At 49.0% G+C, this 17,905-nt stretch overlaps 6 protein-coding genes; 4 read left to right on the top strand and 2 right to left on the bottom strand.

Moving 5' to 3' along the window:
- Window positions 1–298: 298 nt before the first annotated feature.
- FFUJ_09769 (related to RNA polymerase II transcription factor) lies at window positions 299–2,293 on the top strand (the record flags this gene model as incomplete). XM_023568292.1 has 2 exons in its annotated part: window positions 299–437; window positions 501–2,293. 2 exons carry the CDS (start codon window positions 299–301, stop codon window positions 2,291–2,293), a joined length of 1,932 nt encoding a protein of 643 aa, XP_023435515.1.
- Window positions 2,294–2,997: 704 nt separating this feature from the next.
- On the bottom strand, window positions 2,998–6,045 carry FFUJ_09770 (related to MSP1 protein; the record flags this gene model as incomplete). The annotated part of the gene is made up of 1 exon (XM_023568291.1): window positions 2,998–6,045. One exon carries the CDS (start codon window positions 6,043–6,045, stop codon window positions 2,998–3,000), a length of 3,048 nt encoding a protein of 1,015 aa, XP_023435514.1.
- A 1,497-nt stretch (window positions 6,046–7,542) lies between these two features.
- On the top strand, window positions 7,543–9,069 carry FFUJ_09771 (uncharacterized protein; the record flags this gene model as incomplete). The annotated part of the gene is made up of 1 exon (XM_023568290.1): window positions 7,543–9,069. The coding sequence occupies one exon, from the start codon at window positions 7,543–7,545 to the stop codon at window positions 9,067–9,069; it is 1,527 nt and encodes a 508-aa protein (XP_023435513.1).
- Window positions 9,070–10,039: 970 nt separating this feature from the next.
- Window positions 10,040–10,943, top strand: FFUJ_09772 (probable cytochrome-c oxidase chain V precursor; the record flags this gene model as incomplete). XM_023568289.1 has 3 exons in its annotated part: window positions 10,040–10,268; window positions 10,607–10,800; window positions 10,857–10,943. The coding sequence occupies 3 exons, from the start codon at window positions 10,040–10,042 to the stop codon at window positions 10,941–10,943; spliced, it is 510 nt and encodes a 169-aa protein (XP_023435512.1).
- A 485-nt stretch (window positions 10,944–11,428) lies between these two features.
- On the bottom strand, window positions 11,429–13,293 carry FFUJ_09773 (related to MCX1 protein; the record flags this gene model as incomplete). XM_023568288.1 has 2 exons in its annotated part: window positions 11,429–12,518; window positions 12,569–13,293. 2 exons carry the CDS (start codon window positions 13,291–13,293, stop codon window positions 11,429–11,431), a joined length of 1,815 nt encoding a protein of 604 aa, XP_023435511.1.
- A 1,172-nt stretch (window positions 13,294–14,465) lies between these two features.
- On the top strand, window positions 14,466–16,982 carry FFUJ_09774 (probable branching enzyme (be1); the record flags this gene model as incomplete). XM_023568287.1 has 9 exons in its annotated part: window positions 14,466–14,553; window positions 14,624–14,748; window positions 14,805–14,904; window positions 14,958–15,070; window positions 15,126–15,817; window positions 15,869–16,040; window positions 16,099–16,205; window positions 16,258–16,888; window positions 16,944–16,982. The coding sequence occupies 9 exons, from the start codon at window positions 14,466–14,468 to the stop codon at window positions 16,980–16,982; spliced, it is 2,067 nt and encodes a 688-aa protein (XP_023435510.1).
- Between the last annotated feature and the right edge of the window lie 923 nt (window positions 16,983–17,905).

Genomic DNA, 17,905 nt, shown 5'->3' with positions numbered 1-17,905 from the left:
GCATATGAAGTTTGAAGAAAGCAATCATCATAGGTATTCCAAATGAACCTCCTGCTGTTCAACTCTACTAACTTATGTCCTGAGGTAGACTACTACTCCGTGTGTTAGATGATATTGGATGCTTGCTGCCTTAGGTAATCATGAAATCAGTGGCCGTAAGTGGGTCTTGATTGAACAAAGCACTGAAGAGCAGGCATCCAATCCAATCTGATATAGCGGCTGGAAGCGTCTCCTCAACCGTGAGATAGATATCCGTACCTATCGCACTGTCGCATTAACAAAATAGCCCATCGTCGATATGGCGATCCCAGTGGGACGTACCCTTTTCAAAAAGAAGGAGGGCATTCTGACTCTCACAAGTGACCATCAGCTGGTCACTTGGACTCCTAATTCAGGAGGCCCTGCCACAGTCTCACTAAACATCAATAACATCACCAGTAAGCTGAGAAGCGATTTTCGTCCCGTGGTTCGATTCCATTATTGACATGAATTCGCGCCAGACCTCCAGCAGACCCCAGATTCTTCACCAAAGGTTATGCTCAAAATCTTTGAAAGGGTTGGAGACGCAGAGCCTGCTACATATCTCTTTCACTTCAACACCGCCGAGGCCAAGGATGAGGCAAAGGCTGTCAAAGATCTGTTATCCAGCCTGTTAGCTTCTACGCGCGGCAACGATGCTTCTGTCCAAAAACCATCCGGCGCAAGCGGTGGCTCTTCAACGCCAAACCCAGGCACTGGTAGTGGTTCCGCATCCATGGCCTTCGCCAGCGCTGTTAACTCACAGAATGCTTCATCCTCGCGCTGGTTCGATGATTCACAGCTCAAGAACGACATCGAATTGCAACAGTCGCTGATGAGAAAAGACACAAGTCTGCATCAAACATACGTTGAAGCAATGCAGACCAAGCCCGACTCCTTGTCAGGAGCCGCCTTTAATTCACAGTTCTGGTCAACCCGGACAAATCTTCTCCGAGCCCATGCCATTGAAATAAACCAGAAGAAAGGAGCCTATAATGTTCTCTCAACTGTCAAACCCAAGACTGTTGATGGCGAACTAAAGTTGAATATCAGCGTAGAGCAGGTGCAGATGATATTCGCACAACATCCTCTGATCAAACGTGTATACAACGAGAATGTCCCCAAAATATCTGAAGCGGACTTCTGGTCCCGTTTCTTCCTCAGCAGACTTTCCAAAAAGCTACGCGGCGAGCGAGTCGCTGAGAACGACCCCAATGACCCTTTGTTCGACAAATATGACCCTGCTGAGAATACAGTTGCCTTTCAGAGCAAAATCATGGCAAACCAAGTACCGCATTTTATCGACATCGAGGCCAACGAAGAGAATCAAGGAGGCTTCAAAAGTGGAAACGCGAAGGATGTCGAGATGCGTCCTAGGGCCAATATACCAATTGTGAAGACCCTCAATAGTCTCAGTGAGAAGATCATGGCCAACGTTGCACCTTCTGATGTCAACACTGATGATCCCGATGGCGGTTACAACACTTATGTCCAGCTGGCTTTGCGTGATCTGAAGGGCGACGCGAAGGAGCATCGTATTATGCTCAACGTGAAAGAACAGAACAAGTTCTTTTCAAAACATGACTCTGCCCCCTCGAAACAAGCTGCGGTTTTCGAAAGACAAGTTCCTAGCGAAGTTCTGTTCGAGATAGTGGGAGACCTTGAGACTCTTGAGAGCGATGGTGCTGGCGGAATAAATATACAGGCAGCAATGGGATTTGATGAAGAAAGCGAAAGTGACGAAGACATTCCCAAACGGCCACATGTTGGATCACGATTCGCTCTATTAGCTGCTGATAAGGACATCATGAAGGGCGTACGCCAGCAACGCGCTCAAAAATACGGCCACGAGACGGATGCCGCTGAGCCCATGGGACTCCCCGTTGAGGTTTCCCGCAAGTGCAGTCTTACCCACGCAACGACCATCGAGTTTCTGCATCAATTCTGGAACGCATTCCTCTCAGGAGACCCGGACCGCGCTGGTGAGTTACAGTACCTAGCCGAGTCTCTCGGCCGCTCACTGGCACGTATCAACGCCGTTGCAGAGGAAGCCGACAAGGAACGCGAGGAAATCATTCGCAACCGAAAGAAAGAGATCCGAGATCATTTCCAGCGGACCGGCAAGAAGATTAGATGGCGGTCAGACAATGTCGGAGGCGGCAAAGCTGCCGTGATTGCTTTGATGCAACCAACTATGAATGCTTTGGAGAAGGCTCAAGCCGACTACTCGAGGGCTCTCGCAGCAGAAGGAATACAGATATCGACTGAAGCATGATCCTTCTAAACCCGTTTCAGTAAACATAGTGAGCTTAGGGGAGAAAGCATGGCGGATCGGTGAAATATAAAAGGCATTTGCAAAGCATTTACCCCAATTCATCGAGGATTGTCGTAAAGTGATGTTTTGGTCACTATAGTCACCGTTGATATCCTCTACCCAATTTCTACTTGGGCTTCTATGTCTACTCCACCATGATCTAAGTTTAGCCAGTAATTGCTTCAAACTAACGACACATTAGGCGCGTCTTTGTGGAGGTGCCTTGGCCAATTTTATGGGTTTCAAATGTTTCGTTGCCATGGATCGCCTCAAAGAGCGTCAGGGCCAGTGATGTTGCTCATTTTCATCACGGCAGCCCGAGTTGTACTATCAGTGTTGAAGGCTAGATAGGTCAAATGAGACTCGTTTTGCAGTCATTTGAGGGGTTGCAGGCTGAATATTCTCCAATAGAGTCTAAGTGCCCCATTACGACAGTCATTCCTGGGCCTCTGAATCGCGGCTCAGTGTCTAGTTATATCATTTTATAGTGTATTAGTTCTTTTTCCCAATGTCAACCAAACTCGCCATTTAGTTCAATCCATCATAAGGGCCTCTTCGTTGGCCAAGTCTATATATGTGTGTTTTATACAAAGAAAGATTCCTTCCTGCCTGACGCCATGATGCATAAAAATGTGAACCCAAATCCAAGCCTAACATCAACATTTTCATGGGCCACGACGGATTCTTACATCCTCAGCATCGGCAAGCTTCTTCTCTACACCGACGCCAAAACCCATCGTCTTCTTTGCACCCTTCTTCTTAGCCCCGTATTCTTCATCAAACTTGCGGATCTGCTTGAGAGACTGCATATCCTCGCTGATGCTAGCCGGTATTTGGCGAAGGGCCTTATCGAAGTGGTCCTGGCGCAAAATACGTTTCTGAGGGTATTCATACGGCTCGGGACCACTGTAGCGTGCGGCAGCTTCATTCTCCTCCTCTACGGCAGCCATGGCGGCAGCGACGCAGGCATTTTTGAGGTCAGAACCCGAGTAGTATGGAGTTCGCCTGGCTAAACTTTCCAGTGAGACGGCAGGGTCGAGGGATTCGCCCTTGAGGAGGATCCTCAGAATGGCAGTACGGTCTGCGTGTAGAGGCAGGTCAATAAGCAGACGACGCGGCAGGCGGCGGAGAACAGCGTCATCGAGATCGAATGGACGGTTGGTGGCAACCATGATGAAGGCTTCCGTCTCCTCAAGGCCATCCCACTCTTTTAGAAACTGGTTGATGTGAGAGCGGTGCGACGCGCGAGCACCGAGCATGCTGCGGTTTGCTAGTAAAGAATCGGCCTCGTCAATGAAGACAACACACGGCGAGATCTTCTTGGCCAGCGTAAAGACTGCACGGATAAGTTTCTCGCTCTCCCCAACCCATTTGTCATTTATAGTTGCACCACTGATTTCGAGCATGTTTGCGCCGCTCTCCTTGGCAACTGCCTTTGCGAGCAACGTCTTGCCTGTGCCTGGAGGTCCGTACAGAAGACATCCAGGAATCTTGTCTTGGGCGAGTACGCCATAAGAGAAGGCATCAGGTCGTACCAGCGCCAGGGTTGTGAGAAGCTTGAGAGCAGATATGGTTTCCTTGGGAACGTGAACATCGTCGAAAGTCGTTCTCAAGTTCTGGCGGTTGATGTGGCCTGATGATATCCGTTTCTCGTACTCGTTCAGCTTCATGGCTGTCCGGCCGCCAGGTTGCGAATCTTCATCCTTCTTCTGCGAATCCTTGCCTTCCGTCTTACTGTCTTGCTCAGGCTCATCGAGGTATCGCTGCCCAGGCCTTTGCCTTAAAGGACCCATGAGAAGGCGCTCATACACTCCTCCTGGTGCAGCACCTGCGGCCTCTTCCTCGTGACGTTTTGCGGCGCATGCAATGTTGTACACCTCTGGTAGAGGAAGAATTGATTTCTTGAGCATCTGGGCTCGTGTGTCCGTAGCGTGCATAAAGATCTTCATGTGAGCGTCTGAGAGTTCAAGGGTACATTGGCTACCTAATGATTTTAGCATGCGGTTGATGTTTTGAACATTCTCCACGAAAATGTCTGTGTCCTGAAGAGCAAAATGGCCATTGGAAGTTTGTAAGCCGCCAGATGGTTTGGGTTGTCTCAGAGTGCGAGAAGGATCGATATGTCGAGAAATAACAAAGTCTCCGATTGAGAGGTCTCGAAGCGTGCTTTGATACTCCTCTGAAGGCTGCTCACTCGAGGACGTTCCCAGAATCGCAACCTTGGAACCTTGTTGCCAGGCTGAATCCACGATATTTCTTAATCTTGTAATGAGCATTGAACCCTCAAGCGTCATACTGAGTTCAATGAAGTCGTGGATATGGATGATAAGAGGCTTCTCACGCGGGGAGCCTTGCTTGATCTCGGCTGCTTGAATAATTTGATCCAGGACCTTGTCGATCTTGAGGTTCTCCCATTTGCCAAAGGGGTCATAGCCACCCTGCTTGATTTTGGAAAGTTCGTCTTCAAGCGAGCCTGAGGCTGCGCGAATGTTAATCACGCCCGTATCAGGGTCGTTGTCCTCCTCCTCGTGCCGTGTCACCACATCAGGATCCTTGTAAAGCTTTCCATTCATCTCTGCAGCACGGAATCCCATGTTCGAGAGTGAGCCTCGCGAATAAGCCCAGTCCTGGTCTAAATAGTCTCCTACTATGACGGATAAATCCTGGGCATTCAATTTGACCAGATCGGCATCGTTGAAGTAGGCGATGTGTTCTGCGACAGCCTCTGATATGGCTTGTCCACTATAGCCAGACATGGACAATAACGTAATCTGACGCTTGAGGTTCTTGGACTCAGAGTCAGGAGGAGGCGGTGTCGTTAATTCTCGGCGCAGAGCAGATCGAATAGAGGAGAAGGTGAGAATAGGTAGGTCGGCGATGGCTTGGGCTAGGGAGTGGTCAAGCCTCCAGTCATAGTCGAGAATGCTATCGAGGCCTGTCTGAACTGAAAGAAACTGGTCGCGAAACTCTTGAGCATGTCGGTCGAAATCCTTATAGTAGTGCCACCACCAGAATGGCTTTGAAGTGTATATATATTCTGCGTGTCGGGCAGGGTATAGCGAATCAGCCAGATGCCATGCTGAATCGAGCAGCATGTCGGAGGCGCGTGTGAGGCTCGTCAACTCATGAACGAGCTCCTCTGTGTGACAACTGGCATCGAGAGCAACAACAGCATTTACACGATCAGCAACTTTCTCGAACATGGCAGTGAATGTCGCATCGAAGTAGTCTTCAAGGGCTCTGTTGGATTCCGTTGTTCGAGTCTTCTTATCAGCGACCTGAGGATCGACAAAGACAGAGGACGTCTTTGGTTGTTTGGCATCTTCAGCGAGGGCGATTGGGAGCCGCGGTCTTCTCCGGGCATGGTGCAGAGTGACATTGTCGTCGAGGAACGTTTGTGGTAGTTTGACGGGGGGTAGCGCAGGAGCGGCATGTTTGCGAGCTATTCTGTTTTTCACAGAAGTCGAAGTTCGAACTCGTGAACGACCCGGTGCGGTCTCGGTTCCATTCTGAGGCTGCACATCTTCTTCCTCTACAGCTGCCGGTTGCCCTGGTGGCTTATCACCATTGTTTGCACCTGCGCCTGCGCCTGCGCCTGTATCCCTCCAGGTTGACGACGTCTGAAATGATCGATAGCGTATTCGGTATCGGGCTTGTGATCTTGCGGCGATAATAGCAGGATTGATCAGGGCACGGAGCCCTGTCGATTGCATCCGGGCGAGTTTCTCGTCGGTCGGGACCGAGAGGAGAGAGTTGGAGACTATGGCGAGGCCTTTGAAGCTCAAGTTGCAAGGCTGTGTCTGAGCTATGAGCCCTGTCACATCTTCCTTAACAATTTCCCCCAAAAGTTTCGTCAAAATCGGGGCCGGATTTTTTCAGTCGGCCGAATCCCGATCAAATTAGGGTCTGTTTTGATCAGGGCCAACGTTGACAACTGTCTGTTCTACAATAGAAGAGTGAAGAAATAAAAGGTTCTGTGACCTAGGGTGTATGGAGATCATTCATGTCTCTTTACTTTCCCTATGTATGTCCTTGGAGGTCTATTGAAGGAAAAACTTGCAAGATTTACTATTGACGTAGGGTAGGTACTATCTAACACATTCTGGGGATCAACGAATACATGTACTGGTAGGTGCCTAAAACACAACTGTAAATATAGTTTTGCTGATAATGTATATAATTACCTGTAGTAGGTATCATATCTCCTGGCACTGATCGAGTACATAATTTCAAGGAGATCACTGAGGCTTTGTTTGGTCGATGACTTCAGATTTTGTCGTTATCTCTAACTAAGTACTAACCTACTAGTCTATTTACTACTGGGCTTACGAGAATTTCAGAACGATGGTCCAACTTCACCAGTTATCTGGCGAAGAGAAACCGTCGGCTGCATGTATTGACCTCGCAGAAACCGACGATCAAATGTCCTTTGGGCATAATCGTTAAAGATGCAATATTGTCGAGATTTTGATGTAGTGTACACTCGAAGACTTGGCCGCAAGACACGATATAAGAAATCAGCTCCTTATGGGAATGATAATAACATAATGATACAACAATTCCACTGGGCTTTTTTGCACCTTGGAGAAGAGTCAAACTACGCAAAGCCAGGATACCCATTGCTACAGTATGCTCTCTCTTCCTATGGACTGATGTCTAGGCTGCTGGCTGATGAGCAGTAAGACGGGCTCTGAAGATTGTCGAATTTGGTAGCGGGCGTCGCCAACTCGACACTGGTTTTGAAATATTTCGTTTCCAAGTAGATTATGCCTCGTGTCGAACTACGCAATATGGGGATATTGTCTGATGCATTTTTGAATGCTATGCAAGTGAGTAGGCTTGATGTTGGGCTTATTTGAGTAAGGCTCAACAGCCTTGGAATACCTTGGACGATATTGGATTCCAGGGGCCTGTCTAGCCCGTCTACCCGAGTCCTACTCTACAGATCTTATCGTCATCATAGACTAGAGTCGTCATCCAGTCACAGCTGCAATGGAACTAACTTGGGGTGCTGCTAAGCCTTGTTTGGTCCTGAGACCTGAGACGCACGTACGCGGGGTTTCCACTGTCTGTTGGTGGGCGAGACCTTGTCATCAAGCAACTCATCTCATTCAACCTAACGTTAGCATGAAACTCAACTCACTCCTGTTATCTCACAAATTAATCCGTTCTATCCGTCTGTGACAATCATGTTATAGTCTCAAACAGCCATGGACAACTCTCAGACCTCACTAGAGCAACACCAGTCGGAAAGCCCAGAGGGATCGCCGCCTAATTACGATAACAATAAGCCCTACCATTCTAAACGACCTCACAAGAAGTCGCGAACTGGATGTCGCAATTGTAAAGCTCGCAAGGTTAAATGCGACGAGGCTCGCCCTGTCTGCCGATCATGCAGATTGCGCAAGGCTGATTGCGTGTATCCTACTCCCTCAGCCTCAACTGTTCCCTCTTCAAATAGCAGCATCACCAATTCTCCTCAACGACCGCCAGAACCTCTACCCGCTCCTCAGAATGCTCCTTCGCCAGACGTCGTCTCTAGCTCTTCTGGCGATGAGCCTATGGAAGAAGTTGGGCCGTTGACCGTCTCGCCTGTGTTCCGCCATGGTCAAATGGACGTGACAGATATGAAATTACTTTGGTTCTACACCAGCTCAACGTGTACCTCTTTCTCTGTGGACCAGGGACCCTCGAACCCGATCAACGAGGTTCTAAGAAACAGAATGGTTCAGGTTGCCTTTGAGAACCCATTTCTCATGGATTCGTTGTTTGGTCTAGCAAGTCTTCACATGCAGAGTCTTGAGTTGAGTCATGACCCTGCACGTGCTCTCACCTATCGCGCTCGTTCCTTTGAGGGATATCGCCTGGCTGTGGAAAAAGCCCAGCCGGAAACGTTTCCGGCGTTGTTAGCCAATTCTCTATTGCTCACTGCTCTATCATCTCAAAACTTCCGCGATGAGGATGGTAAAAAGCTTTACTTGATCGATTGGATGATTGTCTGGAGGGGAATCGGCCTCGTCATTGACCTCATGGGCGTCGAGAAACTCATTGACTCAGGCCTCTATTGTTTGTTTAACAGACCTTCTGTCGACGTTGAGCAGGCCACAAACCACATTCCTGCTTGCCTTGTCTCCATGCTCAACTCCATTGAGCCCAGCGATCCAGACTATCTCAACGTGGAAACCTACTATGAGACACTTCAATTCCTCGGCTCTTTATATCAGAACTTACACGATGGTTTCGGGCCCACCATGATGCTGCGGATCATCACCTGGTTTACCTTTGTGCCCCGGAATTTCGTCCAGCTCGCACGCGAATTGCGTCCCCGGGCTCTCGTCATTCTCGCCTACTATGCGGCTTTTCTTAAGTTCCCGTCAGATGTCTGGTGGATAAAGAACGTTGGAAATCGTTCACTGCGAGATCTTTGCGAGCACATAGGCCCGGAGTGGCAACAATATCTTCTCGTTCCGCACATGGCACGCCTCGTTGAAGGCGAGCTCGAGCTTGGAAGAGTCTTGTTTGAAGACCCAAATTGGTCACCGCAAAAGCCCAACAGCCTACGATTAGACCCCACGGCATCTGTCACCCTTGTTGACGAGAAGGGAAGACGTGTGGAGTGGATACCTGCTGAGAAGAAGCTCGTGCTCATGGATTCAAGAGGCCAAGTTGTAACAAAGGGAGAGGCTATTGAGAAATGGAGGACTGACATGAACTCTACCTTCACATTCGATCCGTGACCGAACATGGCGGACCATTTGACAGAATTAATAATACAGGGAGTCAGAAAGTAAGAGAATGATTGGGAACGGTTTATTGGATACCCGTGAGACTTATAGTCTCCTTTTCAGCAAAAATAGAGTTATTTGCAATACATTCTCAAGTTACGCAATGCCATGTTATGAGTGTAGCCTCCTGAGGGAATGTATTGATAAACGAGAGTGTCTGCATTGGGATCTGAGGCGGGCATATATGAACATCTCCATTCAGTAGGAAGCACACTTGCAGTCGCCAGCAATAGCCTATAGGTGATGGTTAATAACACAGGAGTAGCAACTCCAGAAGTGCTCATCAGCCTTGTGATGCAGGGGAGTCTTGCCATATTCTGACATGTCCACGTCTTCAGAGCCCGTTGCAGATTTCAACTCCCGAACCTTGCCGGAATCAGCTGAGCACACTTGCTGTTTACTGTTGATCCTTGTTCTTTAGCTGGTGAAGTCACCATATCCATCATGACATAAAACTTTGTCCGGTTGAGATTGTGTGGAAGATTGTATGCAAGTCTTGGATTCAAAGAAACACATGCGATGGAGCCTCGGATAAACCTGAAACTGTTTCATCTCGATAAATGTCATACTTATCAATATCAAGTCCAATTAATTCATGACATCTAATCGATGCCATTGGGTTCAGACTCTTGTAAGCTTTGACCAATCATGGACAAGGCGATTTCATCAAGTTCGTGCAAAACCGGCAACAAGGAAAGAATAGATCACGTGATCCAGAAATGCACCAATCCAAGCCCGAGGCAAGAGGGACCCATCGTATGATTGCTCCCGTCTTGCTAATTCTGACATTCCCCGAATAACTCGACTTCTTCTCCACGAAACCTCGAACTCGCACTCGCACTCCACGCTCTCGAGCGCAACCAATTGAGCTTCTCTCCCGCTCGTCTCGTCATCGCCGATTACCTCACATAAACCGTTCACGATGCTGCGCACATCAGCCTCCAACCTGCTGCGCAAGAGCCTGGTGCTGCGCACTCCCGCCCTGGCCTCCCGAGCTGCCTCGACTCACGCCATCTCTAACCCGACCCTCGCCAACATTGAGAAGCGATGGGAGGGCATGCCTCTCCAAGAGCAAGCCGAGCTCTGGATGGCTCTGCGTGACCGCATGCAGTCCAACTGGACCGAGCTGACCCTCCAGGAGAAGAAAGCTGGTGCGTCACAAACTCTCCTCAACTGCGAAAATACCTCCATCCCGCCCGCGTAGCCGAGATCTCGGGTCACAATCACCTCAACACATCACAACATATGCTTCAGCCTTGCCGGTCATTGATGATTCACTCGGCAACATCTCAATTGCACAGCTTCAGCCTTGCATTGAACCCTCCACGAGCCTCAATTGCATCATGTAGAACCCAAGTACCCATTCGTCTTTCTGATTGGTAGATGGGGCTTCAATATAGCCTTTGCCCGTTACATCAACGGCCTATTCCCTGCATCACCATGTATAACTGCGTCACAACCATGAAACTAACTCAAACTCTCTCAACAGCTTACTGGATTGCCTTCGGCCCTCACGGTCCCCGCGCTGTCGACCCCCCTGGAACCGGTGCCCGCGTCGCCTGGGGTGTCTTCATTGGTCTCGCCGCCAGTGTCGCTCTCTTCGGTGCTGTCCGTGTTGTCGCCAAACCCGCTCCTTACACCATGACCCAGGAGTACCAGGAGGAGACCAACGAGTTCCTCAAGGTATGTTCCATCCTGTCTACATCGCATCTGGTCACCTGGCTAACAGCAACTTTTAGAACCAAAAATCCGATCCTTTCACCGGTATCACCTCTCCTGGTTATGCTGGCAAGGGTATGGTCCAGTCTCCCCCCAAGGGTAACTAAATTCAACACACAACATTGTTTCCTTTGTGCTAGAAGCTGGAGTGACTCTACGGAGACGTATTGATGTGTAAAAGGGCCTCTGGTGCGTATGGACATGATCAGAGGTTTCGAGGTCGCTCCAGAGATATCAAGTCCTCTTAGTGTAAATACTGTACTACAACAACGAAACCCGAGTCGAGTCATTTGTTTGATTGAAATTGTTCGCTTGCCTATCTCTGTGGGAGCATACACGAAGCTTGCCTGACCATTCTGTCTACATTAAATCCTGTTAATCAAAATAGTAATTGCTCCAATACGCCTCCCTCAGGGAGCAAGAAAACATTGGGCCTGATATAGGATGTCAAAATAAACTCAGTAAAAGGTATCCTAAACTTAGCTAAAGATACCCTAAATTTATACTAACTTACCTAAATCTTTTCATTATCTAGAGCTAAGGTCCCTGGTTTTCTTTCCTCCCTTAGGCCTCGTTTCCAATAATATAGACCTTAGCCACCGCTCTGTCCAGCTTCTCGATACTTTTCAAATGTGTTCTCGGGTTCCCCTATGGCTGGGTTCATCTCTTCTGCCTGCATTCTTCTGTCCACCTCAAACCGGCCGTCTTTGCCCCAGTATCCTGCTTTCTCCGTCCCCTTTACGCATGCCTCGGTGATGAGTACATAAGGCATCGGAGCATCAAACATGGGCTCTGCTAGGACACGTTCCATCTCCATCTTGAGACCTCGGGCCCCTGTTTCTGAAGCAGCAGCTCGCTCCGCGATAGCATGTAAGGATTTCTCTGTGAAGAATAACCGCGAAGGGTACGTCTCGAAAAGAGCGGTATACTGAGCAACAAGGCTGTTTTTGGGTTCAGTTAGAATACGTAAAAGATCTTCTTGAGAAAGCGGGCTAAGAGCACAGATATTGTGTAGGCGCCCTATCAGCTCGGGTATGAAACCGAAGCTTTGTAGATCAGCAGGAGTGGTGAGATCCAACGGCGTGAACGATGAAGCTGATTGAGGGTTGTGGTGAGGCAAATGCATATATGTTTCTGCCGGCAGGGTTTGCTTGTTGCCAGGCATGGAGGAGCGTCCCCTAAGTTCTCCGCCGAACCCCATCGTCGGTCTTGCGACCCTCTTTAGGACCGCCTTGTCTAGCCCGACGAAGGCGCCGCAGAACACAAAGAGGATGTTAGTAGTGTCAATAGTATACTGGTCAACCTTGCCACCTGGAGGAGTCGCCTGAGGAGTCGAGGAAGATGGCCCAGATGCGCTGTAGTTCGTTGTGATAGGTGGCGTAGATCGGGATGAGCGGTTGTCCTTGACATTGATGGTGATTTTTGTTCCCTCAACGAGCTTCAGCAGCGCCTGCTGAACACCCTCGCCCCCAACATCCCGACCAGTAGTCGTTTCGCGCCTTGCAATCTTGTCGAATTCATCTAGAACAATAATACCGTGCTCTGTTGCCTTGATGTCATAGTTGGCTTCGATAAGGAGCCGCTCAACGCAGGTCTCAACGTCCTGTCCTATGTATCCAGCCTGAGTGAAGGAGTTGCAGTCACAGATAGAGAAGGGTACGTTTATCTTTTTGCTTAGTGTTCTAAGTTCTGTCAGTTTGATCGTTTTAACAGTTGATAGGAGAAGACAGACTCTAGTATGTAGGTCTTGCCAACGCCCGTGGGGCCGACCAGAAGGAGGTTACTCTTGTCTATCTTGACGTGGTCGGGAACTGTTGTATCCTCTGCAACATAGAGATGGTCCATTGGGTCGTCATCGAATTCGTGGTTATCGTGAAGCGCACGGACCGACTCATTATGGCCCGGGAACTCATCTTTAAGAGTATCAGCAGCGTAGCGCCCAGGGATAGAACCATGTACACGCTGACCTTCGACAGGGTGCATCTCACGACGCTTCTGATGCAGTTCTCTGTCTCTCGCAAACCTCTGGCGCATTACCTTGTCCCGTCTGTTCCGGTCTTCGTGCTCATGTTGGTGTCTTCGCCGTAGATTCTGGTAGTGGTTGAAGATGGTTGCGCATATTGTCTTCTTAGCCCGGTCCTGGCCAACGACGTAGTCGTCCACTCTTTTCTTGAGATCGCGTGGGTAGAACTGCGGTACGCCAAAGTTGGTCTTGTTGAACATGGGGCCGCGCCCCGCATCGATTGATGGGTCATAGCTGCTGCTGAAGCCTGAATTGAAGTCGTTGTTGCGCCGTGAAGCTATAGAGGAGCCTGAGATATAGCGGTATTGTTGTCGTAATCGAGAATTGGAAGAGGATAGGCAACGTGTTGTAGTAGGCACCGGCCGTGTGACACAGCGCGAGAGATGGCAAAGACAGCAACGAGCGTTAGGGAGCGCCCTTACGAAGGGCATCATTATGAGATATATTTAGTTTGCATAATATTGAAGGATGATACAGAACGGAGCGTCAGGTGACAGTCGACTGAGTTGTAGTGTATCTGGGCCGACGATGACGGGATGCGGGGACCGGTTACAGCTTACTGCGGTCGTGCGAGAGCAAGGCCAACGATAGAGCCTATCGCTTCGATAGCATGGAAATAAATGGTTACAGCGAGATTGGTTATAGGACTGCCGTAGGGAGACGATGCTTCTATGGTTGTACCTTATTAGTTACGGAATGGAGGATTTTGTGATACCTACGCTTTTACTAACCTCCAGGTCCGAGACGGGGCCCTTCCGCCAGCAGCGTCCGCTATCGGGGCCGGGTGGAAGCTTAGATATGTACCTAGGCACCTTAACCTTAGAGCCCAGGCCATCTGTCTACTACTACGTAGGTATCAGGCATGGAATTGCGCGCAGGAGCTGTTAGCGAGTAGCAACCACTGACAGGCCTAGACCGCAGCAGCGTCCCCGCTAAACAAGCCGGGCCGACATGGGGGATCTGATACTAGCCCCCGGCGTCCCAAGCACACCCAAAGCGCAGACTATTTGCTCCATGAATTTGATGGGACCCGTCCGATCTGCACAATGATTCTCGCGCAACATCAGAAGAGTCTTTTACAGGAAGTGGCGATATTACGAGGCTCTCGGTTGGGTCCAGTGTCACCCACTCTACCACTCTCAACCACATGTTGAGCGTTGTAGGCACATAGACTGAAAATGCCTTCCATTTAAGGGACAGCGTGCAGATACGTACCGTAGCCGTTGGGAGAAATTCACCATTCGCGACGTCATCCTACTTATCGATAAAGCTCTGAGTGGGTGGGCAACCCGAACTGAAATTGAAAGGTTGGTTACCTTAGGCGAATGAGCTAGATAGGAGGTTGCAAGGTCTTTGATATTGCAGTTCTTCTTGTGTTGCCACAATTTTCTGATTCCTCATCTTATTTTTCAAGCCTCTTTTCATCTGGGAAGTTGCTTTAAGGTCCCTTATGCTTCTGTGTCCATTCTTCATCTACCCAATTGTGTCTCACTTGAAGCTCAACAATTGTCTGAAGCTTGCAACACCAATATCCTGACTACCCCGCCCACCTCGAGACCTCCCTCCCTTCTACAACCGCGTCGTATTTTCAATTCAACTTTGAAAAATGGCCGCAATTGCTGAAAACTCGTCCAATTCCTTGGACCCCAATCACTCTGGCGGTGCTGCGGGTGACATCCCCAACGACGGTACTGGTAAGTCTACACATGACCTGACATGTGATGATCTGATAGTCAAGAACACCACGCTCACAATGTATTCTAGGCGTTGTGAAGCTCGATCCTTGGCTGGAGCCCTTCAGCGAAGCCCTCAGAAGACGCTTTTCTAAAACTCAAGATTGGATCAAGACCATCAACGACACCGAAGGTGGCCTTGAGAAGTTCAGCAGGGTAGGCTTCCAGCTTCCCATTCGGCGAGTCGCGTTACTGACACTTGTTGTCTCTAGGGCGCTGAGAAATTTGGCTTCAACGTCGATGCTGATAACAACATTATCTACCGTGAATGGGCGCCTAATGCCACTGCCGCGTTCCTGATCGGCGACTTCAGTACGTCTCCAAACTCAATCGTGTATACAATGTGCTTACACTATTTGCCTTAGATAACTGGGACCGCAATGCTCATCCCATGGCCAAGAACGATTTCGGCGTCTTCGAAATTACAATTTCTGCCCAAGGTGGACAGCCTGCCATTCCTCATCTTTCCAAAGTCAAGGTGGGCTAAAATCCAGACGCAATTACAACACATGACATCTAATATGTCTCCCTAGATCTCGCTCAACTTGCCCAATGGTGAGCATGTTGATCGACTCCCGGCTTGGATCAAGTACGTGACACAGGATTTGTCTGTGTCTCCCGCATACGATGCTCACTTCTGGAATCCTCCAGCCTCCGAGACATACAAGTTCAAAAACGCCCGGCCCAAGAAGCCTGCAAGTGTTCGTGTGTATGAGGCGCATGTCGGAATTTCCAGCCCTGACCAACGGGTTGCGACTTACAAGGAGTTTACCAAGAACATGCTTCCACGAATTAAGAACCTAGGTTACAATGTGATTCAACTGATGGCTGTGATGGAACATGCGTACTATGCCAGCTTTGGCTATCAAATCAACAACTTCTTCGCTGCTAGCAGTCGATACGGTACTCCCGAGGACCTCAAGGAGCTCATTGATACCGCACACGGCCTCGGAATTACCATGCTACTCGATGTTGTTCACAGCCACGCTTCCAAGAACGTGCTCGATGGCATCAACGAGTTTGATGGTACCGATCACCATTACTTTCATGGTGGCGGCAAGGGCCGACACGATCAATGGGATAGCCGGCTTTTCAACTACGGCCACCATGAGGTGATGCGGTTCTTGCTTAGCAACTTGCGTTTTTGGATGGACGAGTACCAATTCGACGGTTTTCGATTTGACGGAGTTACCAGCATGCTATATGTTCATCATGGCATGGGCACGTAAGTGACACTATCACAAATCCTATTGGCCTGTCGTGCTAACATCATCAGGGGCTTTTCCGGTGGCTATCATGAGTACTTCGGCGCAGATGTTGACGAGGAGGCTGTTGTTTATATGATGCTTGCAAATGAAATGCTGCATGCACTCTACCCAGAGGTCATCACCATTGCTGAAGATGTCTCTGGTATGCCGGCACTTTGCCTGCCACTTTCTCTTGGTGGCGTGGGATTCGACTACCGCCTTGCCATGGCCATTCCTGATATGTGGATCAAGATTCTAGAAAGAACTCAAGGATGATGAATGGGACATTGGCAACATCTGCCATACGCTTACCAACCGTCGACACGGCGAGAAGACTATCGCCTATGCTGAGAGCCACGACCAGGCGTAAGTTAATGCTCCTTTGACTTGTTTCACTTTAAGCCACTAACATGCACAGGCTTGTTGGTGACAAAACACTCATGATGCATCTATGTGACGCTGAAATGTACACCAACATGTCTACTCTGTCGCCCCTGACTCCTGTCATTGATCGTGGTATGGCACTCCACAAGATGATTCGACTTGTGACACATGGCCTCGGAGGAGAGGGATATCTGAACTTTGAGGGTAACGAGTTTGGTCACCCCGAGTGGCTCGACTTCCCGCGTGAGGGCAACAACAACTCATTCTGGTATGCTCGGCGACAGCTCAACCTTACGGATGACCCCTTGCTCCGATACAAGTTCCTGGATCACTTTGACCGCTTGATGAACCAGACTGAGGCCAAATATGGTTGGCTCCACGCGCCACAGGCGTATATCTCATTGAAACATGAAGGTGACAAGGTCATTGTGTTTGAGCGCGGTGGTCTGGTCTTTATCTTTAACTTCCACCCAACCAACAGCTTCAGCGACTACCGTATCGGAATTGATGTCGCAGGAACTTACCGTGTCGTTCTCAACACAGATAGCAAGGATGTTGGTGGTCACAACCGTGTCGATGAGAACACCCGATTCTTCACTACCCCTATGGAATGGAACAACAGGAACAACTGGACTCATATCTATATTCCCTGCCGAACTGCTTTGGTAAGTGAACCCGGGTTTTAAATGATTGTTTGCGTTTCCTAACATGATCTTGCAGGTTTTGGCTCTTGAGTCCACAATTTCCCAGCAGTCCTGAGTATGGAAGATGAGAGATGGAAGCCAGGGTCCTGGTGAAGCTGCAAGAAGTATCTGACTAGAGTGATTCCTTCATTTGGCGGGGACTATTACAAAGTGCGCCGTTATTGATTGAGGCCGTTGATGTGTCTCTGATTTGTTTTGTTTTGCAGATATATTATAACATCTGAAATAATAAAAGTCAACACTCAAGAACAACAACTTCAGTGTCCCGATACCTCTTTTACCAGCCGCAAGACATTCATCATTGATCTTACAGCAAATAAACCCATGGATGCTCAAACTGACGACATCCAGATTAGCTTCGGAACCGGATTTCAAATCACACTTACATCCAGGACACTGCTTCGACTTCAACAATTGAGCCAATTCTACTTATACCTGGTACTTTGAGGCTATCGCAAGACAAGTCTTTTGCAACTCCCTCTAGGAATCGATGTCTCTTTTCTTTCATAGCCCCTTTATCAATTCGAGGGCCAATTGAATGTAGTCTATCCGTATGAAATCCCAAGTTCTCTTTATTTGGGGGTTTTTTTTTTGTGCAATTTGGCTATGATTCGAGCGGGCATTGCGTAGCACTGGCAGCTCAAATATTCCACTGCCACCTCTTAATCTGTTGATCGGTCCGCTTGTTGTATAATAATCTCCTTTCGTTCTGAAACCTTGATCATCATTCTTTTCTCTTTAAGCATCACAAACAACTTCGATATGTGCCCTCATATTTCGCCGCGCGATTTCGGCACTCGCAGCGCCTGGCTATCGTTTGCGCAGTATCTATTCGATTCTCCCCCCCCCTATTCTGGGAGTCTCTACATTGCCGAGATGGCGAAGTATGTTATTTTCGCCGCTCGAAATGACGATTTACTGACTGTATGGAGGACCACTACTCAAAACCCAGCCGAGCCCAAGCTAGGGCAGGAAAGA

This window comes from Fusarium fujikuroi, chromosome FFUJ_chr09, assembly GCF_900079805.1.
Source record: "Fusarium fujikuroi IMI 58289 draft genome, chromosome FFUJ_chr09".
In the NCBI taxonomy this organism is placed as follows: domain Eukaryota; kingdom Fungi; phylum Ascomycota; class Sordariomycetes; order Hypocreales; family Nectriaceae; genus Fusarium; species Fusarium fujikuroi.
The sequence above is the reverse complement of the archived record's forward strand: the minus strand, read 5'-3'. Positions and strand labels throughout refer to the sequence as shown.